This window comes from Rhinolophus ferrumequinum, chromosome 20 (assembly GCF_004115265.2).
Source record: "Rhinolophus ferrumequinum isolate MPI-CBG mRhiFer1 chromosome 20, mRhiFer1_v1.p, whole genome shotgun sequence".
NCBI classification, from domain to species: domain Eukaryota; kingdom Metazoa; phylum Chordata; class Mammalia; order Chiroptera; family Rhinolophidae; genus Rhinolophus; species Rhinolophus ferrumequinum.
Genome location: NC_046303.1, coordinates 595,096 through 622,914, shown reverse-complemented (window position 1 = coordinate 622,914; position 27,819 = coordinate 595,096). Strand labels below are relative to the sequence as shown.

Sequence of the window (27,819 nt, the reverse complement as noted above, 5' to 3'; positions counted from 1 at the left end):
ATCCTGGGCACACCGTGTAGACTGTCCCATGTTCCAGAGATGACACAGGATGGGTGGGAGTCCCGGAAAGCCGCTCACTCTCATGTCCCCTGCAACGCCTGCGGCCTCCCCTCTGCTCTAGCCGGCGCCCGAGGGTCCCAGTGGTGGTGGTCAGTCAGCAGGAGGGTCCCCGGGCCCTCAGCCTCCTGACGACCTCCCCAGTGACCTCTCTGTGCCCCGGTCAAAACCAGCTCCTCAGAGCCTGACCCCACCTGTCCCCACCTGTCCCCACAGCAAGCCTCGGCACTCTGGGTGGTTGCTGGCTCTGTCATGGGGTCACGGTGCCCGGCTCATGCAGGGGGGCAGTGCAGGCTGGCCAGGGCAGTCTGGCTCATGGCGCAGATGGTGTCCGCAGCCTGGGATGGGCGTCGCTGAGCCTACGTGGCTGGTCCCCGGCAAGGCCAGTGACCCCGCAGAGTGTTCTCAGAGAGCCTGTTCCTTCCCCAGATGGAGCGAGTGCGGCAGTGGGAGGCCCGCCAACTTCAGAGCATTGAGGAGGCCACCCAGCATGAACTCACCGTAGAGGACGACTGAGACACGCAGGTGCGCTCGGGACACCCCCAGCCTGACTGGCTCAGCCGTCCATCCGGCCACCTGTCTGTAAACCCCATGCCCTCCTCGGGACTTGCCCCAGGTCCCCTTCACTGGCACCCCCTCCCTGTGTTGTACCTGTCAGGCCGGGTGGGGTGGGTAACCTGTAATGGAGCTTTGTGCTCAGTGCACGTGTGGCGCTGAGAGGTGTCAGGTGACGTGCCGGCGCCCAGATGAGGCTGCAGCTCCGCGTGTCCCTGCTTCCAGCATCTGGATGAGCCTTAGATGCTGCGATGACGTTTGGCAGAGAAAGACCAGGAGCTCAGCCACCCACTGGCCTGGCCAAGGCTGGGGCGTCCCACTCATGGGCTCAGAACGCCACCCCAGGAAAGGCTGGAACCCAGGGCTCTCTCCTGGGGGGCCTCTGGGATCTGTGGGCACTGGTTTTGTTTCTTTAGTTGGGGGCACAGGAATTTAACTTCCTGCCCTGTCCCCCTCCAGCACTGAACTGAGGGTCCCACCAAAGGGACTCAGGTCCTATGAGCTTCACACTGAGGAAGAAGAAACGGGCACCCAGCGCACTTTAGTTACACAGAAACCGGCATCCAGCACCCAGGCCGCCACCCCAGACCGTCTTGCTGAGGCCGACATACTCGGAGCCAGGCTTTACCTCGTAAAAGTTTCATCCCTACTTTATTTAAAATGGTCTGCTTTTCGTTCCTTCTAAAAAACCAAAGAATGCTTATGTTTCCAGTCCCCTCCTGTGCCACCTCCTTGGCCCCTCGTCCAGCATGAAGCAGGGCACCCCCAAGCAGCACCTGGAGACACTCAGCGTGTGTGGACACGGGACACGGTAGAGGGCAAGGGCTGCCAGGCTCCAGGATGCAGGAGTGGGGGCAGCCCCGGCCAGACTTCTCCCTGGACGTGCCACACACTCTCCAGCGGGTGGGACAGGTGTAGGACAGGCTTCCCCCGAGGGTGGCATTAGGTGTGGCCAGTGGCAAACCCTCCCTGATCCCTCTGTTCAGGCTCCTTGGGGCACTTCTCTGCTCGGCCTGCCCTTGGCCTGCCAAACCCAGTTTTAGCCAACAATCCCACTAAGCCTGCTGATGGAGCCCCCCACCCCAATCTCTCCCCCACTGTGAAGTCCAAGGCCCTGGCCTGGGCATCTGACCAAGCCCGTCTCAGTAACTGTGTGTCCATGGGCCCCTCACTCTGCCCGGGGGCTGACAATCCCAGCCGTCTTTGCTGTGTTGGGAGTGGGCTCCAATCTCCTCCATGTTGCACCAGCCTTGAGTGGACTTTCCCCTGATGTTCTCGACACATGTCCCATGAGTAATTTCCAGTGGTGCCCTGGAGCTAGCAGCGTGGTTAACTCCCGTCCCCACAGACAGGCCAGCCCCAGGACCCCTCCACCCACTAGGTCTGTGGGGGCACATGGTACATCGATAGGGGGTGAACCCCAGCTTTGATTATGGGGCAACAAGATTTTTCCCTATTCTTTTATAAAAGATTAAACTAGCAAGATAACTCATTGTCAGGGGGAGACTAATCGTGGGGTAGTGCGAATTGTACAAATCACCTTCCCTTAGAATCTCTGGTTTAGGAGCAAAACTCAAGGGCCACAGTGTGTCACCACAGATCCACCTGTGACACAATGGGCTTTCTCACAGGATGGCAGAGCCCAGCCAGGACCCAAGGAAGGATGGGGCACATTTTGGGGAATCACAGAAAGTGTCCTTCCCTGAAGGACAGTGAGTCAGGCAGGAGTGGCCTTAAAAACGGCCACACAACCATTCGCTTTTCAATTAAAATGACAGAGTTTAGTCAAGCAATTTTTTTCCTTTTACTTTTGTTAAATAAGGTTCCAGAAAGTATAGTGCAAACACTCAGTAGAAAAGTTGCAATTAAGAAATGTACATTCACATTTAACATTTCAGTCCATTCACTTTTTTAAAATAAAAATAGGACAAATTATTCAATTACTTGTCTCAATTTAACAATCTTGGAAAAGACTGGAAGGTACTCTACAGTGTCCAGTTGACATAAAAATAGACCCGTATTGATCATACAAATCTATCATGAGAAGTTACCGGTGAAATTGAGTTGTCATTCCGATCGTCATCTTGCGTTCGCATCTAAAGCATGCTCAGGGAACTCTCCCAGTGGGAGACGTGTCCCATGTGCCACCCACTGTACCCCGTGGAGGGACAGCCCTACCAGCCGACACAGAGGGCTGAGGCCGCCACACACCTTTCTTATCGAGGACGGACAGTCCACGAGTGGACATGGGTTTACCTAAATGAGAATGGGATCTGCTGCTAAGAGGCTACATTCCGCTGTGTTTGCTTGTGCAAGGTGGTGCACAATCAGTGTCAGTGACAGACGGGGCTGGCAGGTGTGTGCAGGAGTTGCTCGGGCTCAGGCTGCAGGACCCACCATGCCGGGGACGCTCTGCGGCCAGCCAGCAGATGGCCTGAGGCCACCTGTCCTTCGGCTGTGCATGCTGCATGTCTTCAAACTAAATTTCACACAATTAGGGTCTTCATGGCATGCGACTCTGAGAGTGAATGGCTTATGTGTCGCAGTTTTTACAGGGACGGGGGCCAAACCGCTCAGCTTTGCAGGACGCCTGCTGGGAGTGTGGCTCTCCCCGTGTGTGCAGAGGTGGCGGGGTTCCTCGGGGTTCCCAGGACAAGGGGACGGTCCCGAGACGTGTGCTTCATGCCCGGGGCCCGAGGCCCAAGGCTGCATGGGGGTTGCTGGTGGGAGGCAAGTAACAAGTTCTGGCTGTCCGTGTGCCAAGTGCCCACTGCACACACGGGAGCGAAAGCCTGGACACGGCTACGAATGGCTGTCCTGCCGACTGCCTGTACGTGGCTCACAAGCCCAAGAGGTTGGACAGATCTCCCGGGGGTGACTCTAGGATGCCCTCCACTTAAACATCAGTTCTCAGTAAGTGAGCGTTTTGGAAACCGACCCACCTGAAGTTTGAGCTGCCGGTTCTGGAGACTCAGGGCCCGGGGAGGGCCGGGGCACCCAATTTCCCACCACTCGTCGTAATCCCCAGTGAACCCGCTCTCGGCCGCCCTCCAAGCCCCAGGGAAGAACACTGACAGCCTACACCAGGCCAGCAGGGTGACAATGACAGTGACGGAGGGTGGCTCTGACCAGGAGCCGGGAGATGGGTTGGGTCCAGGTAAGTGGAGAAACATGTACGGTTTGGGGGACCCCATTCTCCCGTGTCTGATGTCAGAGGGGCTTCACAGAAAGATGGGGACACCACATCGCCAAAGGAGAGCCTGTTTTCTTAGACAGTGACAGGTTCTGCCACGGGATATGGGTCACGACAGAAGGTGTGACCGGACTCAGTAGGGACTTTCCAGGCCAAACATTTTACATCCTGCAAGATCAGCTGTTGAAGGACAGACAGGCTCAGCCTCGAGGACGAGCCCCAGCGTGAGGTCCAGGTGAGGACCTGCCTGCCGTCCTGTGCACACCCTGCCCTCCAGGCAGGCAGACCTCAAGCCCCTCAGCCTCAGGCCTGGGCTGGGACCCCTGCAGCCAAGGACACTGGCCCGAGCCCACCCGACTCAGGTGCAACTTGGTGGGTGTGGTGGGGAGCCGGGCCCATGGAGATCGCACTGACCTAGGCCCCCCCCACTGCCCTCTTTGCCAGCCGTGCACCCCAGGCCACAGCCTCTCCTCAGCCTGTGTTGCGTGAGCCCAGGGACGGTGGTGTCGGCGTCCTTGGGGGACATGTACCTCCTTGCTGTCCCCGACTCACGGAGGCCTGAGTCACCACGATGGCCACCTGACAGACACGGGCCTCGCCCCGCAGCCCCCAGCAGGTCCTGACTCTGATCTAAACCCAGCCCAGCTGAGGTCCCAGCTACCGTAGCAGGAACCTTCAGTCATCGTCACTTGCTGTGGAGCCCAGATTTTAAACGGGAACCAGGGCCGGCCGGCTCAGGCTCTCAGCAGGAACATCCACAGTGGGCGAGGGACGTGCGTGGCCCGACCTCCCACCCGCACCACTCGTTTCTCATTGCTGCACCAAAGCAATATTTTAAAGCCAACAGCCTCTCAGAAGGCTGATGTTTTCTGGTTTTTCAGTTCTGTTTTTTTTTTTAATTGAAGCCATTAAAGGGGGGTAGGTCCAGGGCGTCACTGCTTGGAGAGCCTACAGGTCCACACGGTGTCAGGACCAAAAGTAGCAAGAGCAGCTCAGCCGCCCCATCCCAGGGCTGCTCGGTGACCTGCACCCGTGACGGGCACCTGCGTGCACAGTCAGCGCTGGCCGTACAGGCTGAGTGCCTGTGTTCTGGGAGGGACTGCCACGCGGCAGACACTGCAGGACCCAACTCGGGACCCTGGGACATGCTGTGCAGAAGAAGGCTGCACGCTGGAACGGAGACAGGTCCCCTGCCTGGCAGAAAACCTAAAGACAGGGCTGAGTGGTACCCCAGCCCTTCCTTCTGGAGTGGGAGTAAAAGCAGGGCTCAGCGCTGCTTCCAGGGCCACTGGGACGACGGCCTACCTGGTGCCCACATGTGGTGTCTGAAGACTGGTGGGATCCCACCCGTGCCCAGAGCCCGGCAGCAGCCTGTGTACCAGGAGACGGGCGCCGGCCAGGGGCACAGCACATGCACATGCCATGCCCTTGGACGACCTGAGACATGGGGACAAGTCACAGATGTGCACAGAGCTGGGATGCCCGCCTCCCTCCTTCCTCACCTGAGGGCAACCTGGCAAGCGCTAAGGCAGGCCCTCTGCTTCCCGAGCCCAGGGCGCTGACAGCGAGCTCCCAGAGTGAGCTGCCCGAGCTGCGTCTGCAGGAAGGGCTGGGGGCCGGGGGGGGCAGCCCCACAGTGCCACCCATTCAGGCAGACTCGTCCCGTGACCCGTCTCTGAGCCAGCCTTGGACCAGACTTGTCTCTACAGTTTAGATAAAGTTACTTATTGCTTCTAGGGACACCAGGTGTCCGGAAGCCCTGGTGGCTTTTGAGCCTGATGAACACAGCAGGCTCCGTGAGCTGGCTGTGTGGGGGTGTCTCCCTGCAGGACTCCAGCACCGTGGAGAGAACCGGCCAGGGCCAGGGGTCTGTAGATTTCGGGCTATTCTACGCTACTGAGGTTGGGCACAGGCACACAAGGGTCATGCAGGATACATGGGTCACTGCCAAGGGCGGGTGTCGCCCCGCAGGGCGCGACGCGTGAGGAGCACGCGTATCGGGCTGAAGTGCACCTGTCGCACAGGGTCCACTTTCTTCATTGTCGTAGGACTGGTGTGGTATTTACAGAGCTTTCTAGTCAATCACTTAGAGTATCCTGCTCAAAGGCTCCGACGTCGGGACGTGAATATCGTACAAGATGAAAAATAAATAAGGCAACACAACAAAATCTTACCACAAATAAAAAGGAAGTGCTTCGCACCAAACCCCAGGACCGCCGGCTCACGGCCCGCGCCCCAGGAAGCAGGAGGGTTGGACCTGCTGAGGCTGGCTGGCGCTGTGGCATCGGCGTGGGAGGGCCCCTGGCGGCTGCACGCCACAGGGTGGCATGTTTCCAGGCTTCGCACAGCGGCTCTGTGGACCTGAGGTCCAGCCCTGCAAGGTGACGCCTGGTGTTGTCGGCTGGGCTGTCACCCGGGTCCCCCTGCCTCCACTCACTGGGGCTGATGCTGAGCTCAGCGCCTGTGACTGTGGGGTAACGGCCGGGACACCCTCACCTTCTACCGGCAGCAGCCCCTCATCTTTGGATCATCCTGACCACCCTGCCTCCTTCCTCCACTTCTAAGGGGACACTTGGTCATGCTGAGCCCCCCGGATAGCAGGGTCCTCTCCCCAGCTTGCGGCCGTGCTCGTGACCCCCTCTGCAAAGCGCCCTTTGTCATGTGACAGCACACGCACAGCTCAGGCCCTGTACTTCCTACCCCCCTGCACCGCCCTGCTGGTGGTGCGAGCTGGGCTGGGATGAGCGGGCAGAAAGGCCACACTCTCTCTGCTTCCCCTGAAGGAGTCACACTGTGTCTGCGGGTGGGGAGGAGAGGGCTGGAATTCAGCCGCCTTGTACTTCTCCACAGAGCAACGGCCAGAGCAGGTCCTCAGCGGGGGGCACCACAAAGCTCAGGGAGGAAAGGCCTTTACCCGCTGCCCCCCCACGGCGACACGGCTTGGTGGGGGTGAGCCCTCCCCAAGTAGGAGGCCACATCTCACGCCCTCGCTGGGAATTCCAGGGACAGCACCAGCCATCCCACGGGGCTCAGTCCAGAGGGAGCCTGTTCCTGCCGTGCACGAGGGCTCCCCAGGCTCCTTCGACCGAGTGGGTCTCAGCTGCAGCCCAGAGCCCTCCTGGAGCCGTGCGTCTGTGGACGGCCATCCACGGCTGACTTGCCCCCAGATCCCGCCACCCTCCTCCCTGCGCTGAGCTGAGGTGTCCACACACATCCCTTCCCACTGTCCCTCCCAGACCCGTCCCCAGCAGCACAAACAACAGTCCTCTTTCTCCACCTCCATGCGACGGTAGAGACACCCAGGAGGGGGTGGGGGGGGGGTCCCAGACTTCCACAGAACTGCCTGCAGTCATGGTCCCTGCGGACTGGAGCAGGGACACAGATTTACAGCCAGAAACGAATTCCAAACACCACGTCCCCGGCCGCTTCTGCCAGACACACCTCCGTCAAGGAAGTTTTTCACGGCTGTGAGGGTCACGTTGTCAAAACCAACCAAGCCTTGCACTGTCCTTCAACGTGTAGGAGCCCAAGATGCCACACAGAAGTAAGAACTACACTGACTGACCGGCCAGTGACGGCAGAGTAGGGGCGCTGGGAGCTCTGGGAGCCGACACCATTAGGCGGGGCCGACCGGAGGTGCTGGTCACAATGCAGAGATATGGCTGCAGGGCCCCAAAAATTCCAGAAGACCTGCCTCTGGCTCTTAGCAAAAAGCGGCTTTGGAGAAAAGTCCGCAGCCTCCACCATCCACGCGGTGGGGCTGGGGCAGCTCAGTTGTCCCCAAACCATCCAAGGCCCAGCTAGCTGTGGGCCTGGTCCCAGCCCTCATGGCCCTGCTGAGAGAGGGCTGACTCCCACTCCGGGCTCCAGCTGGCTGCCACCCAGGACTGGAGCTGCCCATGTGGGACCTGCCACACTGGGCTGACTAGGCTCCGTCTCAGGGCTCGCACGAGACCAGCCAGCCAGCCCTGGTGGGAGTTCTGAAGGTCCCGACCTCCTAGGCTGACCTGGCCACCTGGGCAGCCAGCTCCCTCAGCCACTGAGGGCAGGGTGGTGTGAAAAGCCTCGTGTCCGTGCAGACAGGGCTCCCCCTCCCCGAGTCACTGCCCAGCTGCTTCAGGTCCTGCCTGGACAGCACCCCTTCCCCAGCCCTTCTGTGCTGGCCGGGCTGGTCCTGCTGCGGTGACCGAGCCCCGAGAATTCTGCTCTGTGCCCCCAGCGGCCAGCATGAACTCCACTAAGCCTCCTTCCCAGCTGCTCCAAGGGCCAGGTGCGGGCCAGGGGGCCGGGGGGTGAGCCCCGAGCCCTGCGGAGCCCCCAGCCCAGCTCCGACTGGGAGGCTAGCCATGGGGCGCAGCGGGGGACGGCCTGCAGCCAGTCTGGTCTGGAGGCCAGCTCTCCCATAAGGACACATTTTCCGCTCCGAGTTCAGGGACCTGCTTTGAGAACTGTTTCCATCAGTCCTGCCTTCCAAGAAGTATGTCAGCATCTCACCCTTGCCCTTGACGCTGACCTTGCCTCGGCACAGGAAGTGGTACGCACCCTGCCTCAGCAGCCGGTGGACCTCCTCTGTCACCTGCAGGGGAGAAAAGGGCGTCAGTCAGTAGCTGGGGCCTCTGCTCCTCCTGTGGTCACTCTGGTCACTTGCTGAGGACGTGAACCTGTCGCGAGAACCCAGGGACTGGGAGGGGCCCCGATGGGGCCAAGCCTGGGAGTCCTGCCTGCCATTGGCCCTAGACCAGCAGGAGAGGGCAGCGCTCACCACAGGGAGGGCCCAGAGTGGGAGGGGGGCCTGATGGCCCCGCATAGACCTCACCACAGGCTGGGGTGTGAGCTCTTCAGCCAGGGCTCTCAGCACCCACAGGAGCCCAGGACATCACCCGGGGTCAGGGGCTGGCAGGTACCATCTATGCTGGGGTGCGGACAGCAGAGAGCAGAACAACACCAGGCTGCCAGCCCGAAGCTGGCACGGAGCCCTCAGATCTACCATCCAGGGACCCGTGGTGCCTCTGGGTCCAAGCCTGGGGCCACCAGCAGAGAGGGTGGTGGGCACATCCCCCAAAGAAAGCAGGGCAAGACTTCAGTCCCCTGAGACTCAGGGTCCCAGCCAATATTTTAGCTAGAAGAATTCCTGCGTTACCAAGTTAGAAAAAATGATAAAAGACGAGAAAGTACTTTCAAACGAAGTTCTATAACCTGAAGAGACACGGCTCCTTGCTCTGTCCTTGTTCTCATTGGAGCAGACCCCACGTGGTGGCCCATTTCTGGGATCGTCAGCCCACCCGGAGCCCAAGCCCCCACATCCTCAGGGCATGTCCTTCCTGCCAGCCAACTTTGGCCACTGTCCCATCCCTCACTGGACAGTAAGTGCCTTTCCCCAAGGGACCTGGTCTGTCTCGCCAGGTCCTATCGTGGCTCCTAAAACATGTGCCAAGTCTTCAGTAAGCATTCCTCCAGTGAAAGACGCAGGAACAAATGGACGAAGGAATGGATGAGGAGTGAGGATGAGTGCGACCTATCATCCAGAGCAGCACGGAAAACAAAAACAACCCCCGAACATCAGGACCCGCTGGGCTCCTGGGGCCAGGGAATCTGCCGCTGGGTCTGAACGCACGGGGTGCCCCTGGGCCCTGGGCCAACCCGCCGGTGTGGACGGCAGAGGTTGGAACAGACACACTGCACCTACAGAAAGGCGAACAGGCTGTTACTGCCCTTCGTTCACCAAGTCTGCCAACTGGTGTGGCCGTTCGTCAGTGGGGTTCTGGCTGCCTGCTGGCCCCTGACCCCGTCCCTGAGTCTCCACCTGCAGGAGGGTGCCTGTGCCTGGGGGACTTGGACTGAACTGACCTGGATTCTGCCTGGGACCCCGGTGCTGTCCATCCGACTGGCCACATTGACCGTGTTTCCCCAGATGTCGTACTGCGGCCGGCGAGCCCCGATCACCCCGGCCACCACAGGCCCAACGTTGATTCCTGGAAGGTGACCACCATGTGGCGTCAGCGGGATGCTTGCAGGGAAGGGCGCTGCCCCTTGCAGGATGGCGGAGTCCTGGGGTCACCTAGCACGAGCCCCTTCCCAAAGCAGGACCCACTGCCTCGCAGAGCGGCGGCGCAGCCTGTGTGTGGACGTGGCCACCAGGCTGCACCGTCCTGAGTCCCAGGGGCCCCATCTCCTGGGACCTCGCTGGGCCGAGCCGACAGCAGGAAGGCTGAGCACTCAGTCTGCAGGATCACCAGTGCCCTGATGGCAGCTCCCTTTTCAAGTAAGAATAGTGGCTCCTCCCTATCTCCCAGGATGGGACCCTGAGGCTATTTGAGGGAGCCAAGAACTGCTCACAGCATTTCAGGGCACTCTGAAGGGGAATGAAGGACCCTTCTCTTTACGGGGCTCCGGGTGTGGCTGGCCAGGAGAGCCAAGAGGTGCCTGGTCGCCAAGGGAAGGGAGCCCGGAGGTCAAAGACCTGCCTGCACTGCACAGCTGGGCTCCCGCGAGCCTCTCTCTGGGCGTCTACACCATGGCCTGGGCTCTAGAATTTGGGGTCAGCTGATGTGAACGAGCACTTGCCTCCAGCTGAGTGTGGACTCAGGTGCATCTAAACGTCTCCACGACAACTGAGATTTGTCATGTGTTTCCTGAGCTGGACAATAGCCCTCCCAGGTCCTAAGGCACTGATGCCCAGCTTTCAGAGACAGCTGTCCCTATGTTCCCAAGCTGTCAATCTAGGAGGTGTCACCCTCCCTCTGGGAAACCAGGGGTGGCCTGCTGACCCCTGCTCCTAGGGGCTGAGCCCAGGCCACCTGCCCTTGGGGCCCAAGTGCCGCAAAGGCTGGGCGCCACATACCCACACGGAGCACAAAGTCATTGTAAGACTGGTAGTTGATCTCATCCAGGACGTCGAACATCTCGATGGCAAAATCCGCCAGCGTGCTGAGGTGGGAGGAGATGCACTTCTTAGCCTGGACATGAGCACACACAGGTCATTGTGTTTGGGGGTGCAGGGGCGAGGGGGCAGGGACACTCAGCGGGTGCTGCCTGGGGGGAGGGGGTACCAGCCTGTGCCCCTGGTGGGATTGGGGCCTTCATCCTACATAAGGCAGCAGCCCGGTGGACTGTGCCCAGGTTTTCTTCAGGGACCTGCGGGACCTACAGCAGGCCCTGGGCATGAGGGTCGTCCCCTCAGACAGGAGGACACTGACACAGAGGCCGAGTGCTGCCTCCAGGGGCTAGACCCACCCCAAGGCCGACCTGCTGCAGGCAAGGGGGCAGCCTGTGAGTGGGGACCAGAGGTCCCAGCTCGCGCTCACAATGTTGTCACGGGCCGTCATACACAAGTAAAACAAGGTCCATGGAGGGTTCCATCAGGGAGCAGCTCCAGCTCTGCCTCCCTCCCACACTGAGACCACATCTGTCCTCGCTCTGTGGCACTGAAAGGCCATGTGTTACGTGAAACGACAGCCATACATTTTCTTCTTTTTTAATGATATCAAGGTTTCTCACTTTCCTTTTTTAAGGGGTATTTTACTAGTCCTCAAAGCTGGGGAGCTAATGCTTTTTTCAAAAATTTTTCAAAAGCTAATGCTTTTTTCAAAAACTGTTTTTTCAAAAACAGTTTTGAGTTTGCAGACAAATTGAGCAGACAGTGTGGAGAGCCCCCACCACCCCACGCCCCGTCCCCACGCAGCTGCCCCAGTTGTTAACATTCTGATTTAGGGTATGACACATTTGTTACCTGCACTGATTCTTATTAACTAGAGTCACAGTTTACTTTAGGGTTCACTCTATGTGTTATAAATTCTGTGGGTTTTGACAAATAGAGGATTTCATGTAGCCACGACTGCAGTATCCTTGCTTGCAAAGATTTTTCTCTCAGTGTGTGGATTGCCTGCTCATTATAGTATCTTCCACAGGGTAGAATTTTGAAATTTTCATTAGGTCCAACTTACAGATGTTTTGTTTCACGGATCATGCACTTGGTGCGGTACCTCCCCACTGCCACTCAGGTGTCCTCCTGAGAGGACGCAGGTGTTATCTTCCAGGTGCAGGGAATTATAGCCCTGCGTTTTACATTTAGGTCAATGATCCATTTTGAGTTCATTTTTGTGAAGAGTATAAACTCTGTTTAGATTAAATATTTAAAGATACTAGGTTGGTGCAAAAGTAATTGCATTTTAAAAGGTTCAAAATTGCAAAAATCACAATCACTTTTGCACCAACCTAATAGACAGACAGACAGATGACAGTAATAGGTAGAAGAGATGATAAAAGATAGATGATAACCAGTTGTTCCAGCACCGTTTGTTGAAAAGACCATCTTTGCTCCATTGACTTGCCTCTGCTCCTTTGTCAAAGGTCAGTTGACTGTACTTGTGGGGTCTGTTCCTGGGTCTCTATTCTGTCCCACTGATCTGTTTGTCTGTTTCGTCACCAGCACCACACTGTCTTGATCATCACAGCTTCATAGTCAGTCTTGACGTCGGGCAGTGTCAGCCCCCGACTTCGTTCTTCTCCTATATTGTGTTGGCTCTTCTGGGTCTTTTGCCTCCACACCAACTTTAGAATCAGTTTGTCGATAGTCGCACAGTAACCTCCTGGAATTTTGATTGAGATGACATTGAATCTGTAGATAAGTTGGGAAAAACTGACATCTTGACCATATTGAGTCTTCCTATGAAGATACATAGACCCTCCTTACCTAGATCTTTTCCATCCAAATTTTAGAGTTCTCCTCATATAGATCTTGTATACATTTTTAGATTTACATCTGGTTTTTAACTGGGGGAGGGGGTACTTATGTAAATACTATTGTGTTTTTAATTTCAAATTCCACTTCTTCATTCCTGGTATATAGAAAAGCTGTTGACTTTCGCATATTAATCTTATATCCTGCAACCTTGCTATAATTGCTTATTAGTTCCAGAAGTTTTCTATCGTTGTTGATTCTTTTTTATTGTCTCTATAGTTTTCCTTCTTTCTTCCCAGTCTATATACCTTTTATTTCTTTTCCTTGTCTTATTGTATTAATTAGGACTTCAGCATGAATGCTGAAAATGACTGTTGAGAAGGGCCATCCTTGCCTTGTTCCTGATCTTAGTAAGGGAAGGCATTTGTTTCTCATCATTAAGTATGATGCTAAACTGCAGGTTTTTTGTAGATGTTCTTTATAAAGTCGAGGAAGCTTCCCTCTATTCCTAGAGATTGCTGAGAGAGAGGTGTGTGTATATGTGTGTGTGCGTGTGTGTGTGTTAATCAGAAATAGATATATTGGATGTTGCCAAATGATTTTTCTACATAAATTGATATGATCACGATTTCTCCTCTTTATTCTGTTGACATGGTGAATTTCATTAATTCATTTTGAAACATTGAGCCAACTGCATATCTGGAGTAATTTCAACTTGTATGTGATATGTAATTCTTTTCGTACATTGCTGGATTCAATTGGCTCATATTTATTAAGGGCTTATGTATCGAAATTCATGAGAAGTACTGGCCTGTAATTTTCCTTTCTTATAATTTATCTAGTTTTTATATTATTGTAAAGCTGGACTCATAGAATGAGTTAGGAACTATTTCTTCTACTTCCATATTCTGGAAGAGATTTTAGAGAATTGGTACAATTCCTTCCTTAAATGTTCAATAGAATTCACCAGTGAACCCATCTGGGCCCAGAGCTTTCTGTTTTGGAAGACTATTGATCATTGATTCAATTTCTTTCATAGATATAGACCTATTATTTATTTCCCCTTGTGTGAGTTTTGGTAGATTGTATCTTTCAAGGAACTGGTCCATTTCCTCTAAGTTATCAAATTTGTGGGCATAGTTTATAATGTACCTTATTATCCTTTCAGTGACCATTGGTTCAGTAGAAATGCGCCCTCTTTCATTTTTATTAGTAATTTGTGTTTTCTCTTTTTCTCTTTGTTACCATGGCTAGAGGTTATCAAGAGCCAGCTCTAGGTTTCATTGGTTGTCTTTACTGCTTACCTGTTTTCAATTTCATCAGTCTGTGCTCTAATTTTATTATTTCTTTTCTTCTGCTTGCTTTAGTTTTATATTGCTCTGCTTTCTCTAGTTTCCTAAGATGGAAGCTTACATTATCTGTTTTAGATTGCTCTTCTTTTCTAATATATGAACTCAATGATATAAATTTCCTTCTAAACACTGCTTCTGCTGCACCCCACAGATTTTGAAAATACACAAATTATATTGTTATTTTCATTTAGTTCAAAATATTTTTAAATTTCTCTTGAGACTTCTTTGTTGATCCATATGTCACTTAGAAGTATGTTGCTTAATCTCCAAATATTTTGTAATTTTCCAGTTATCTCCTGTTATTGATTTCTGGTTTAATTTCATTTGGGCCTGAGGACATACTTTATATGATTTCAATTCTTTTAAACCTATGTTGTGTTTTATGGCCCAGAGGTGGTCTATCTTGGTAAATGTCCCATGTGCGCTTCAGAAGAAGTGCATTCTGCTGTTGTGGGATGAAGGCGTCTACAGCTGTCAGTCATATCTGGTGATTGACGATGCTGTTCTGTGCAACTACCTGTACTGATCTTCAGCTGGACCTGTCCATCACTGATGGAGGGTGTTGGAGTCTCCAACGCTAACTGGATTCATCATTTCTCTGTGTTTCTACCAGCTTTTGCCCACATATTCTGAGGTTCTATTAACTGCACGCACATTAAAGACTGTTGTCTTGGAGCGGTGACTCCTTCATCTTTAGGAAATGACCCTTTATCTCCATCTGCTAATTTTCCTTGATCTGACATTTATTTACCTTGTCTGAAGTTAAGACAGCTACTTGAATTTTCTTTTATTAGTGCTAGCACGGTATCTCTTCCTACATCTTTTTATTTTTAATGTATCTCTGTGTGTCTTTATATTTAGAGTGTGTTTTTTGTGGGAAACCTATTTGAATCTTTTTTTAAGCCACTGTGTCAGTGTCCATCTTGTAAGTGGTGTATTTACCATTCATAGTTAAAGTGATTATTTACCATTTGCAACAACATGAATGGACCTAAAGGTTATTAGGCTCAGTGAAATAATTCAAACAGAGAAAGACAAATACCATATCACCTCACTTATATGTGGAATCTAAAGAACAATATAAATGAAAAGAACAAAACAGAAATATTCACAGATACTGAGAATAAACTGATAGTTGCCAGACGGGAGGGGGTGAGGGGCAGGGTGAAAAAGGTGAAAGCATTAGGAAGTACAAATTGGCAGCCACAAAACAGTGACTGGGACGGAAAGTGCAGCACAGGGAGTGTGGTCAATAACACGGTGATCACGCTGTGGTGCCAGTGGGTACTAGGCTCATGGGGACATCTCCTCGTAAATTATACAGATGTTTAACCTCTATGCTGTACACCTGAAACTGATAAAATATTGAATGTCAACTATAATTGAAAAATAAAACTTAAAATGTAAAAAAAAAAGAAAAGATGACAAGGATTCACTTAATTCTAGAAGCAAGAAAAAACAAACAAAAATGTGGTTACAGATATAGCTAGATTAGTCTCTACCACATTCATAACCATTTTCCATTTGTTGTATTTCTGCTTTACATCTCCCTCTCTTTTTCTGCCTATTTTTCTTAGGGACAATATGAGTACTTTCTTCTCACTTCTGTATTTGGACAGCAGAACACTCAGTGGTGCCAGGCTGGCGGAGCTGGCAGGGATGGAGGAAGGCCCAGTGACTGGCCTCTGTGCGGACATTGTGTCTGGAGAGAGCTGGGCACTGACAAGATGGCCCACAGGCCTCTGTCCTAATCCAATGCAAAGGGGAGAGCAAGGCCCTCAGCAGAGCCTGCCCAGGGTCCCGGGGCAGTGGGGGGTGGCGCTGGAACCCAGGCCCCAGCAGGGCCCCGGACGGCACTCACCGTGGCCCCGGCTGTGGGCGCCAGCCCCACCGCGGCCATGTAGGTGCTGCCTATGGTCTTGATCTTCTCCAGGTCCTTGTAAAAGTCTTTCTCCATGAGCTTCGTTTAAAACACAAAACTGTTCAACGTTACATAACATTTTAGACAAGTCACGACAGCGATAGGCCGCCTCAAGCCGCCGCAGAGCGGACGAGCGCATGAGAAAGCAATGTCTTCTTTGCTGTGGGTGCCAGGCAAGGTCTGGGCAGAACTGAGAGGTGCAGAACATGCCCTGTCCTCCAGCTCACGGCCACCCGGGAGGAGAACGGGCCTCCGTGGGAGGGACGCAGCGCTGGAGGGCACGAGGAACCCACCACCCACCCACCCATCCACCATCCACCCTGTAGGTGAGGCCACCCAGCCTGAGCCCGTGTTTAAAAGACAGGGGATAGGTGTCCTCGCCTGGCCTGCAGCCCAGTGCCCCCAGCCACGCCCTGGCAGCCTTCCTCCCCGTCTTATGGCTAAGACCCCTCCTCAAATGTCACAACTGGTCTGCACCCCAAGCAGACAGAGGACATGTGCTTTCTCCCCATCCCTCTAAAGGGCATGTGATCTGGTGCTGGGCCCAGCTCAGGACTCGGTTGGGAGAAGGTGGTGCTGCCCAGCACCAGGACACCACCCCACCCCCCATGGTGGAGATGGTGGGGACGGTGGGGACGGCGAGGCGCCCTTACCTCGTCGAAGTCGGCGATGATCTCGTTGAGGAGACGCAGGCACTCCACCCCCATGTTGTTGCCATCCAGCTCGATGTAGAAGTCATTGAAGTTGGGGATGGAGGCGAACATGACGCCCACCTGCGAGTACGACTGGTAGTAGAGGTCCTGGGGGTCAAAGGTCAGGTCAGCAACCATGCAGGGCTCAGAGGGCTTAGGGACCACCAGAGGTCATTCGGCACAGTGGGTGCAGAGCCCTGCAGCCAGCTCCCTCCCACCCCCGTGTCCAAGGCCAGGGGGCACAGAGGGAGGGCTCCGCCTGGCCCAAGGCCCAGCCACAGGGAAATGAGTCCTGGGAGCTATTTCAGGCCAAGCCAGGCTGAAGCTGACCCTCCAGCCCAGCCTCTTCCTTTGTGGTCAGCGCTGGCCAGCCCTGTTCTGTGGGTCCAGGTGGTCCCAAGCTGTACTGGGCAGCTGCGACCACAGAAGGCTCTGACCAGCGCAAACCACACTCGCCCAGGTTACTGAAGCGGCCGTCCTTCCTCCTGGGGACAATGGCACTATGCTTTCTCACGGGAGCAAATGGAGGACACCCCTCTGGGGTGCCTTGTGTGTCCCAGCAGCGTGGCTCAGACACTCCCTGCCCCTGGGGGTGGGAGAGGGGACCCCTCAACTTCAGTGTGACGGAGGGCTCAGAGATGGCCATGCTTTGTGACTTTAAACAGAGAAGTGACGGGAGGACCACCCCATCAGACCCCCAGCTGGGACCTGGGACCCCACCCCAGCAGCCCACCTGTCAGCGCCCGGCCACGCCGCCTGCTCACCATGTTCCGGGGGTTGGACATGAGGAAGTGCTGGGCGACGTGAGCCGGCAGGAGGTTGAAGAGAATCCTTCTGTTGTCCAGCTTCACTTTTTCCATGTCGTCTCGCTCCTCCTCTGCCTGCGCGGGTACAGCCTCCGTGAGACTCACTGACACCCCCACATGACAAGATGCTCTCCCCGACCGGACCCTGACTCTGGGCATCCCTGCTCAGCCAGTGCAGCCAGCCCTCCGCCCCTGACATCTGACCCCCCTTCTAGGTGACGTGGGACCACCAGGCCTGCCCTCAGCAAGAATCCCGTTAGGTCGGTTTGGCCAGAAACCCCCCAGTACCCATGACGTCTCCCCATCTGCTGGCCCACACCTGCTGCTTGGCTAAACCCCCACTTCCCCTGCATATTTGGGGCTGAGCCCCGTCCCTCTCCCAGGGCACTGGCCCCCAATTGTCCTCAACCACATCAGCCTCACTACCTTTAACAAGAAAGAACCCAACGTCCACTTGACACCTTTACTGAAGTTATGGACATATGCTTTCTCATCCCCCAAACCAAACTGCCGAGGCGCCCCCACTCCCATCAGGCACAGGGGCCCAGAAGATCCACAACTTCCTGGATAATTCACCACCCGATATGATGGAACTTTCAAAGGACAATGAGTCTGCCACTTCCAGAGTCTACCCCCAGCCACCTTCTGGGGACCAGATGTCTGCAGCAGCCGTTTCCCAGGCACAAGCCCACTGTCAGGTCACACCGCCCCCCATGTCACCCCCAATGTGCCCCAGAGCACTGGGGTGCTGCCACCTGCCCCGCTCACGGGAATGCCCAAAGCCACCCTGCCCAAGCTCCTGCTTCTTCTGGAAACTCCCACCTCCCTGGGCACAGACACAAGCAGAAAGCTGTGGGGACCTGACTGGGCAGACCCAGCACCCAAGGAGCCCAGCCAGGAACCAGCTCCCAGGACCAGGTCCAACCAGGGGGATGCGGCAGAGCAGCCGGCGGGCACAGCAAGTCCCAGCTGTGGACCTTTGCCCCTGGGCCGGCAGAGAGGAAAGCAGCCGAACTCCACGGCCCTGCCCATCGGCCACTGTGACTGCGCCAAGGGCGCCACTGGCAAAGTGCCAACAGCAGCCAGTGGTCAGGCACCAGCCCTCAGCGACGGAAGCTTCTGGGTCCCATGGACACAGCTGGGCTCCCCACCTGGCACAGAGCCCGACCTGCGACAGGAGCGCAGCTTGGGGGACATGTCCAGGTGGGCGGCAGCATGACGGGGCAGCACACCCCTGAACGTCAGTCGTACATGGCGCCTCAGTGACGGCTGCAACCGGGCCACCAGCAGCTGAGTCTTGAAGGCCACTCCTTGGTTGGTGTCACCTGCCCAGGTGACGTGCTCCAGTTTCCTCTTCATAAAATGGGTGTAAAGTACCCATTACGAAGGGGGTAGAAGAGCACACGCTGCCTAGCAGGCCAGGAAGTGTCGCCTCTGTGAAGTCACTGCTGCACCTCTGAGCTGGTCAGTTACGTGCTGCTGGATCTCACGTGGTGATCCTGCCAGTTACAGGCAAGACGAGGGATTTGCAGAGGTCACCGTGGGCACAGGAGCCCGTATTCCCTTGGACACAGGGGACGGTGAGGTGAGGCGACAACCAGCAGGCGAGGCGGCCTGCAGCCCCCAGGCCTCCTTCTGGGCGTTTCCAAGGAAAACAGCCCGGTGACACAGTTATCAAGGAGACTGACCACATGACCTGCTTCCTCCTGCTCCTGAAAGCAGGTAGACAGGCGGCAGGTGAGGACAAGAGAAGAGCCAGGAGCTACGCAGCCCGCTGGTCGGAGCGTGGGCTTTGCAGACAGGAGCCCTCGGCGCGGGCAAGTCTGGGCGGGGCCTGTGGACCCACCGGAACGACCAGAGGGAAAGAAAAGGCTCCGAGTGGAACTGGGAACCCCGCCCCCAAGACAGGCGTGACCAGTCACCTACAAACACGTGTGCACAACACACAAAAGAAAGGCTTTTGAAAGATGAGATGAAGTGGAAGTAAGTAACATTTTTAAAAGTAACACTTTATTAGTGGCATATTTTGCTCTTAACAAAAAGTCACTGTTAATGCTAATATTTTAATGAAAGCAGTGTAGGTGAGCGTGTTTCAACTTCTTAAAAAGAATCTTGCTCTGTTGCTTTGTGATGAGAAGCCTTGGTTCCAAGTTCAGTTTATTTCAATTTATTTACAATTTGCTCAGATTTGTGGGCTATCAGATTAGTGTCTTCCTAAATCATCATGTATTTTTTAATCCATTCACGAGTGCAAAAGTTTTTGTTGAAATTTGACTGGTAAGTGTCCATCTTCTTGTGAACCAAGCAGAGGAACTTGTATAATTGTCACCTTTGTCCACGGTTTCAGCTACCCACGGTCAACTACAGTCCAAAAATATTAAATGGAATCTTCTAGAAATAAACAATTCATAAGTTTTAAATTGTGCGCCGTTCTGAACGGTGTGATGACACCTTGACCTGTCCTGCTCCATCCTGCCTGAAACGTGAATCGTCCCTTTGTCCAGCATCTCCACACTGTTCATCACGTGGCAGGCGTCTTGGTGATCAGATCGACTGTCATGGTGTCACGGTACTTGTGTTCAAGTAACTTATTTTACTGAATAATGGCCCCAAAGTGCAAGAGCAGTGATATTGGAGTTTCGGAGACGCCAACGAGAAGCCCCGAGGTGCTTCCTGTAAGTGACAAGATGTGTGTGTAGAAGAATGGCGCTGCGGCTTGTGTGGTGACTGCCCCCACCCCAGGACCGTGTTACTGTCACAGGTGAGCTGAGGGGGTGCCGGCCGCTAGCTTGGCTGCAGCACCAGAACTCCGTGTCTGTGCCAGCCCTCCCTCTGAACGCAGATAACGGCGGCTGCACAGCCACCCTCAGAATGAGCATTTACTGGTACAGAAATAAGTGGTTTTATTATCATCAAAATTACAACTGATGCCGTGATTACCTACTGAGTCCAGAGAGAAAAATCTCACTGGAACAGAAGCGTTCTGATGGTTAAAGGCCAGGAGGCTGAGGAAGTCATCTGGAGCGAAAAGCCTGTCTGTTCATATAGGTTTGGACAACCAACCCAGTCTCAATAAATAATTAACCCACGAATCTTTGGCCTGGCAATTTTGCAATTGTTTGAGGACTCTGATATCTACACAACATGCTTAAATATCCAAGGGCAAAAACACAAAGCCTAGAAACGTCCTTGTTTTGTTGGATTTACTGGAAAGTGAGGGAGCACTTCTTGTGACATATCCTTGGAAAATTATGTCATGTATGTTGTGTAGGAGCCCTCCCCTGGGACACACAGAGTTGCTCTCCTGCACTGAATCCCTGACAGCCTCGCAGTGGGACCGGTGGGGCACGTGGTATCACTGGAGGGGAACCCCAGGGCAGCGCTGGTCACCTGCTATGTTTAATGACATTTAAAGGAACACCAACATCAGAAAAGCTCTTGCCAACACAGATGAGAGAAAATGCCTGCCCTGGGGCATCCCCAGCTGGAAGAGCCGTCAGCCAGGACCTCAGTGCTGCTCTGTCAGTGTGAGGACCGGAGCAGAGCAGACGCCCAGCCCTCAGGCCGGTCCAGGTCTTCCCCGCCTACCCATTCTTCTCAGGCTCTGAGTAGCTATTCATAAATGAAAGACTGGAAACCAGAGGTGCCAGCTGACGGCAGGTAGACACATCTCAAGGACTAGCCAGCCCAGTCACCCTGGAGAGCCAGCCAGAGCCAGACAAGACCAAGTTCAGGGCACAGCCTGCCACAAAGACACCGCTCTCCACTGCCTGGCGTGGCTCAGCAGCCGGCCTGCTGTGTGTGCTGGCATCTGCTCTGACCCAGCCCAATGGGAGGGAGGACGCTACCCACAGGTCCCTGGCCACCTGCTTCCTGTTGGGCTTGGCCAGCGGGCAATGAGGGAGGATAGTATGCTGGGTCCCTCCTGGCATGGTCCCTTCGGGCTGGCTGTGTCCCTTGGCTGAAGGTCGTGAATCCTGTCTGGTGGCCCTCCCTGTCCCAGGCTCCGGGATCCACTGCCCCTGCCCTCGAGGCCTGGGGTAGGGACTGTCCGCTGTGGTGCCCAGGGCCCCCACCAACCTGGGCTTGCCTCACACCTGCCCCATCTTTCAGGTGGGCCAGGCACCATCAGCTCTCGACCTCACCTGCCTGGAGTCTGCCCTCTGCCCTCTGCCAGACTGAGTGATTCGTCTCTGAGGCCACTCCCCCTCTGCCACAGCCCCTCACCCAATGGCCAGCCCTGCCTGGGCTCCACAGAGCCACTGCCAAGGTGCCCTCTTGGTGGCCCTGGGACCCTGCAGATGGTCCCCTACCTGCCACTGCCTTCTGGACACGGCAATGAGCTCATACCATCCTGCCCATGGGGGAGGGAGGCCTGGGGGCCAGGCCTCTGCGTGGGCTCTGAGCCTTCCGTGGTCCCCACCACCTTGCCCACCTGGGGTCTCTTCGAAGACCCTTCCTGCTGCCATTTGTCTTGTCCCCTCAACAGCAGCTCTTCATCCTCCCATGGTCCTCGTGGCTCTTCCCAGAACCCTGGGGGTGCTTCACGGGGCTGTGATGGGTCTGAGTCCCTCAAGGGGAGGGGATGAGCCAGCAGCAGCTGTGTCCCACGTGCAAAGCCCATACAAGGGCACCCCGTCTACAGCAGGAAAGGCCGGTGCTGTCCAGAGAGCCCAGCCTGGGCATCCCCGCCCCAAGGGGAGGAGCCAAGGGGCTCAGGTCTCCGGCTCGCCTGGGATCCAGAATCCAGATGTGGGTAGACATTTTGGGCTGCAAGCCCTTACACAGGGCTCCCCGGGCCACCACGCAGCCTGGGCAGGACCCGGAACTGCACCTGGGCTACAGCAGGTGCACAGGGCAAACCCGTGGCAGCCATCACCTGCCTCCCGGGGGTGAGGGCCCAGGGGCAGCTCCCACGTCCACTGCCTCTCAGCCCCTTCATGCCTCTTGTGTCAGAACTTCCCAGGGAACACATTAAAACATAGATTCCAGTCCCTACCTGCAGACCTACTAAACCCAGGATGGGCTGAGTGAAATTGCATTTTCTGGAGTTTCCCACAATCCAGATGACACCCTCGTCATGTCGAGCCTGGGAGAGGCTGAGCTCCTCTGCACCATCACCCCCCTGCTGGAATGCCTCTGGGGACAAACTCTGGCCATCAGACACGGTTCATCCCCCAGCCTTCCTGCACTCAGGCCCCAGCCCACTCCTCACCCTGGACAATGCATGCCCTCCCACCCAGCTGGGGTCCAGCTGGAACCCCCACTGGACACCTGCTCCCAAGGGGCTCCTTTGCCACCCCCAAGGGAGCAGAAAGGGCTCATCTTGCCTGCGCAGCCCAGAGGTAGTCCAGCCGCAGTCTGATGTCCACCTGCCGGGCGTGCAGGGCCAGCGTGCACGCGAACAGCAGGATGGCCACGATCGGCTCGAAGCTGCGCCCGGAGACGGAGCCGCCCCTTGGGGAAGCCGAGGAAGGAACCCAGTCAGTGCCAAGATTCTGTCATCAAACACAAGCCCATCTGATGAGTGCCCCTGAGACACGACACCTGCAGCCAGACTGGGGACAGGCGCAGGCTGAGCTACATCTGGCCGGAACCCGAGGCTACCAACCAATGAGCTTCCCAACCAGCAACCAGAACATGTAGCGATTCACACAAATATGACGACACCTGCTCTGCTCTATTCTGGGGGAGAGGCGCACCTACCCCACAGCCTTGGTGTACCCGCTGAGCTCCAGGACCAGGATGTAGGACGCCGTGAGCACGGACAGCAGAATCATTTTGGGCAAGGAGGACACCCGCAGGAAGATGGAGAGCGGGAGGGTGCCCACAAGGCAGCAGAGCAGGGCGTGGGGTGCAGACTCACAGGGGGGGGCCGGCAGCACTGGGTCCTGGGCTCCAGAAGACAGGACCACCAGGGATCCATTGGGACTGGAGCTCCAGGCCCAGGGCAGGCAGCCCACCTGAAGAGGAACGGAGGGCAAGAAGCTGTCCCTCCGCCCCAAGCCTCTGCAGCCCACCCACTCCCCCAGGCGCCACCACTGGGACTCAACCATCCTGCCTGTTCACAGTCCTTTAAGGCCTGTTACAACCCAAGGGAGGAGCAGGATCCCAGCACCTGGACCAGTGGGCAAAGACCACTAAAATGCTGCCAACCCCCACCTCCATCCTGGTACTCCTGCCCCCCCTTCATGCTGTTACTCTGCCCCACCTCCATCCTGTTACTCTGCTCCACCTCCATCCTGGTACTCTGCCCCACCTCCATCCTGGTACTCCTGCCCCACCTCCATCCTGTTACTCTGCCCCACCTCCATCCTGTTACTCTGCCCCACCTCCATCCTGGTACTCTGCCCCACCTCCATCCTGGTACTCTGCCCCACCTCCATCCTGGTACTCTGCCCCACCTCCATCCTGTACTCTGCCCCACCTCCATCCTGTTACTCTGCCCCACTCCATCCTGGTACTCTGCCCCACCTCCATCCTGGTACTCTGCCCCACCTCCATCCTGTTACTCCTGCCCCACCTCCATCCTGGTTACTCTGCCCCACCTCCATCCTGTACTCTGCCCACCTCCATCCTGGTACTCCTGCCCCACCTCCATCCTGTTACTCTGCCCCACTTCCATCCTGGTACTCTGCCCCACCTCCATCCTGTTACTCTGCCCCACCTCCATCCTGGTACTCTGCCCCACCTCCATCCTGTTACTCTGCCCCACCTCCATCCTGGTACTCCTGCCCCACCTCCATCCTGTTACTCTGCCCCACCTCCATCCTGTTACTCTGCCCCACCTCCATCCTGGTACTCTGCCCCACCTCCATCCTGGTACTCCTGCCCCACCTCCATCCTGTTACTCTGCCCCACTCCATCCTGGTACTCCTGCCCCACCTCCATCCTGTTACTCTGCCCCACCTCCATCCTGTTACTCTGCCCCACTCCATCCTGGTACCTGCCCCACCTCCATCCTGTTACTCTGCCCCACCTCCATCCTGTTACTCTGCCCCACCTCCATCCTGGTACTCCTGCCCCACCTCCATCCTGTACTCTGCCCCCTCCATCTGGTACTCCTGCCCCACCTCCATCCTGTTACTCTGCCCCACTCCATCCTGGTACTCTGCCCCACCTCCATCCTGTACTCTGCCCCACCTCCATCCTGGTACTCTGCCCCACCTCCATCCTGGTACTCTGCCCCACCTCCATCCTGGTACTCCTGCCCCACCTCCATCCTGGTACTCCTGCCCCACCTCCATCCTGTTACTCTGCCCCACCTCCATCCTGTACTCTGCCCCACCTCCATCCTGGTACTCTGCCCCACCTCCATCCTGGTACTCTGCCCCACCTCCATCCTGGTACTCTGCCCCACCTCCATCCTGTTACTCTGCCCCACCTCCATCCTGGTACTCTGCCTCACCTCCATCCTGGTACTCCTGCCCCACCTCCATCCTGTTACTCTGCCCCACCTCCAACCTGGTACTCTGCCCCACCTCCATCCTGGTAATCCTGCCCCACCTCCATCCTGTTACTCTGCCCCACCTCCATCCTGGTACTCTGCCCCACCTCCATCCTGTTACTCTGCCCCACCTCCATCCTGGTACTCTGCCCCACCTCCATCCTGGTACTCCTGCCCCACCTCCATCCTGGTACTCCTGCCCCTGGTACTTCTGTCCTCTACATTAGGAAGGAGTAGGTCTCCCTTTACCGGTAGAAAACTGCACTTCTTCCCCTGGATGAAGTCCTCCCGCTTCTCGGGCACCCCCAGGCCTGTCTGATCCCCCAGTGCTCTCTCCCACCCCTAGGCCGGCCCCCACGTGGCTCTCCACAGGCGTGCCTTCATCCCCACACCTCTCTGCTCGCCACACCCAGCCCTGCTGTGAGTCAGAGATGCTCACCACACATCCTTGGGCCACAGAGTAGATCAAGACTGCTATGAAAATACACAAGACCGTGCGAATCTGGATTGTCAGGCACCCTGGGAAACACTGAACAACAAAGTATTATTTTTAAAATAGCCTCTTGATACACAGGGATTAATGTCCAAAGTAAACAGTCCCCAGCGGATGTGCAGCGTGACCTCCGTGCCGCCGCCGTCCACTGTACATTCCCCCAGCAACCTCCTGGCGTTTTCTTACGGTGAATCTCCCAGGTGGGAAACTTGCCAAAAAAGGGAGACACTGACACCTTTAAATTAAAAAGAGCAACACTTCCCCATCCCCTGCATTGTGACTTTGGCACTAAAATTAACTAAATATGTTAACTTGGTATTTTCATAATATTGACTCCTTCTATCTTATAAATGGTAAGAATTTCCATTTACTGGTGTCTCACATGCTTTAAGTTTTATCCTTTTCTTCAAACAGGTTTTGTATAATTTTTGTTATTAGACACTGTATTTTAAATTTATTTGCTCTAAATACATTTTGCAACATTCAACAATTTCATGGATAAAACTCAGAGATCTTTTTAGACTCACACTCTTGAAACTAGAAATACAAATGAAATTAGAGGTCACACTGTGGATGGTCAGTCGTAATGTGGTGGAAGCTGCCGGGTGACCTGACTTCAGCGCTTAAACGACTTGGGCAACGGGACAAGTACACAACCCAAGCTCCGGCTCTCGCCTCCACCGTGTGATGCGTTCCGGCCCAAGGAGCCAAGTCAGGGCCTCTGGAGGCTCTGAGCAGGCAGGCACTCAATTAAGAAGCATGTTTCCGTCACGGCCACAGACACACACGGCTACAGCAAGATCCTGGGAAGCCCTGATTAGGTCAGAAGCAGGATGATGGTTTCCATCCATTTCTATTCCACTCCTTTTGTCCACACCTCACAAAAAAATGGTTTCACAGCCCCCAGGGAGTGCCAATTTGAAGGTTGCAAAATACTGATGCCATCTCTGCTGAATAAATGAACCCCCAGTCTACCATACGAACACACGACAAACCAGCGCTCCCCTGTCCACATCTCGTGTTCACTCGGGCACTATCCGTCAACCCCCGTCATGCCACAACCTCTGAATAATGCCTGGCTCACGATGGGGCTTAACGAGCTCCTGCTCCCTATCTATCAGGAGGGCTGGCGAGGGGACAAATGCCTCCACAGCCCCACCTGTCCTGCCACAAGGGCAGGCGGAGGCCACAAATGGACCTGTCTAGGTGATGTCAGGTGCAGGACACATGCACGCACGTACCTGGACCCGAGCAATGTGCAGATACAGGACACAGGCCACTAGGAAGCAGATGCAGAATACCAGCAGGAGCAGGACGACCACACTCCTAGAACAGAAGACACGTGGTCACCGTGAGCCGGCCGAGAGATGAGCCTGAGGCTCTGCCCCCCCCCCCGCCCCACCTGGTCCCCTGGGCCCCAGGAAGCAGCAGCAGTGTCTGGGGACTTGCACAGACTCCCCAGCACCTCCCTCTAGGACCTGAGTCCTGATAGTTTGCAAGAGGCCCTTCCGTCCTGCTGGGCTCCAGCTGGGAACCCGAGCTTTGTTTTCCAGGAAAAGTTTGAGCCCCAGGTGGAAACATCCAGGTGGCACAGTGTGTTCACATTGTGGGCGGGGATTGGCATCCCTGCGCCTTCTGGAAACTCATTTTGACTCATGATGATTAAACGTTAATAAAATCACTGTAGTTTTCTTCCTTTTCAGAGGCCACTTTTCCTCCTTTTTATGCTTTTGAAAACAACACACACCTAGAAACCAATGTGCCCACTTGGTGCTCTGTTTGATTTTCTCCCTCGGAAGCTGTCAGGAAGGCAATGGTGCATTGTGTGACAGACACACTGCAAACATAGTGTCTCAGAGTTGCAACACGGGAAATCAAAACCTCAGTGAGAACAGCCGCACACACTGCCAGCAAGGCTGGAAAAACCAGTTATGGAGTCAGTGCAGAGCTGCTGTGGGCTCGTGCAGTCCCCAAACACTGGGCCATGATGTGCACAGACAGAACTCGGTGGCCCTCCCCCGACCGACCACCAACCAACCGACCGACCGACCGGGAGCCACACTCACTGCGGGATTATCAGCAGATAGATGAGGCCAAATAAGGCGGCCAGGAGGAGGGCGAGCACGACGGCGCTGGTGAAGTACTCGTCCTGCAGCTGGTGGTACTGCAGACACAGAAAGGCGCAGGTGGTGCTGCTGTCCACAGGGCCACGCCTGTCTTCCCGAGGGCACCGCCAGTGCCCAGAGCCCCTGCAACACCGACAGGGACAGCACCGTGCCGGCCAGACCAGGAGAAGGACGCCGCATGCAGGACTCCTGGCCACTCCTGGCCAGTCACCTACCTTTCGCTCCCGCTCAGCCTGCTTGTACTTCAGGGTGAAGAAGTTCAAGTCCGCCATCTCCAGGTCGGTCTGGCGGGCCTCTAGGAGGCGGCCGATGTACCTGTTGACGCGAGTGCCTGGGGTGGCGTAGACGACATTTGCGGAGAAAGACGAGCGGTTTCTGAGTTTCTCCGAAGCTGTTCTCAACGCCCTGCGCTGCGGCCATCAAGGAACAAAAGGAATGTCGTCACTTCACCACTTACTCCCTAGGCTTGCACCCTGACGCACTGCCGCCCGGGGGGG

At 55.6% G+C, this 27,819-nt stretch overlaps 1 protein-coding gene across 7 annotated transcripts in view; it reads right to left on the bottom strand.

The window, feature by feature from the left end:
• Positions 1–2,404: 2,404 nt before the first annotated feature.
• ADCY1 (adenylate cyclase 1) overlaps positions 2,405–27,819 on the bottom strand; it is a 54,397-nt gene continuing 28,982 nt past the window's right edge. The window contains exons 9-21 of one of the 7 annotated variants that reach the window (XM_033088412.1): positions 27,538–27,732; positions 27,263–27,360; positions 26,438–26,522; positions 25,143–25,232; positions 22,963–23,219; positions 22,587–22,713; positions 21,692–21,895; positions 17,215–17,331; positions 16,412–16,558; positions 15,699–15,797; positions 10,647–10,761; positions 9,653–9,777; positions 2,405–8,381 (exon numbers count right to left, since the gene is read on the bottom strand). In XM_033088412.1, coding sequence (XP_032944303.1) covers positions 8,043–8,381; positions 9,653–9,777; positions 10,647–10,761; positions 15,699–15,797; positions 16,412–16,558; positions 17,215–17,331; positions 21,692–21,895; positions 22,587–22,713; positions 22,963–23,219; positions 25,143–25,232; positions 26,438–26,522; positions 27,263–27,360; positions 27,538–27,732 — 1,998 coding nt within the window. In that variant the 3' untranslated portion in view covers positions 2,405–8,042. Of the gene's footprint in view, positions 8,382–9,652; positions 9,778–10,646; positions 10,762–15,024; positions 15,192–15,698; positions 15,817–16,411; positions 16,559–17,214; positions 17,332–19,244; positions 19,930–21,691; positions 21,896–22,586; positions 22,714–22,962; positions 23,220–25,142; positions 25,233–26,437; positions 26,523–27,262; positions 27,361–27,537; positions 27,733–27,819 lie in introns of those variants that run through there. The other 6 variants (XM_033088413.1, XR_004421150.1, XM_033088414.1 and 3 more) reach the window with 6 other exon arrangements.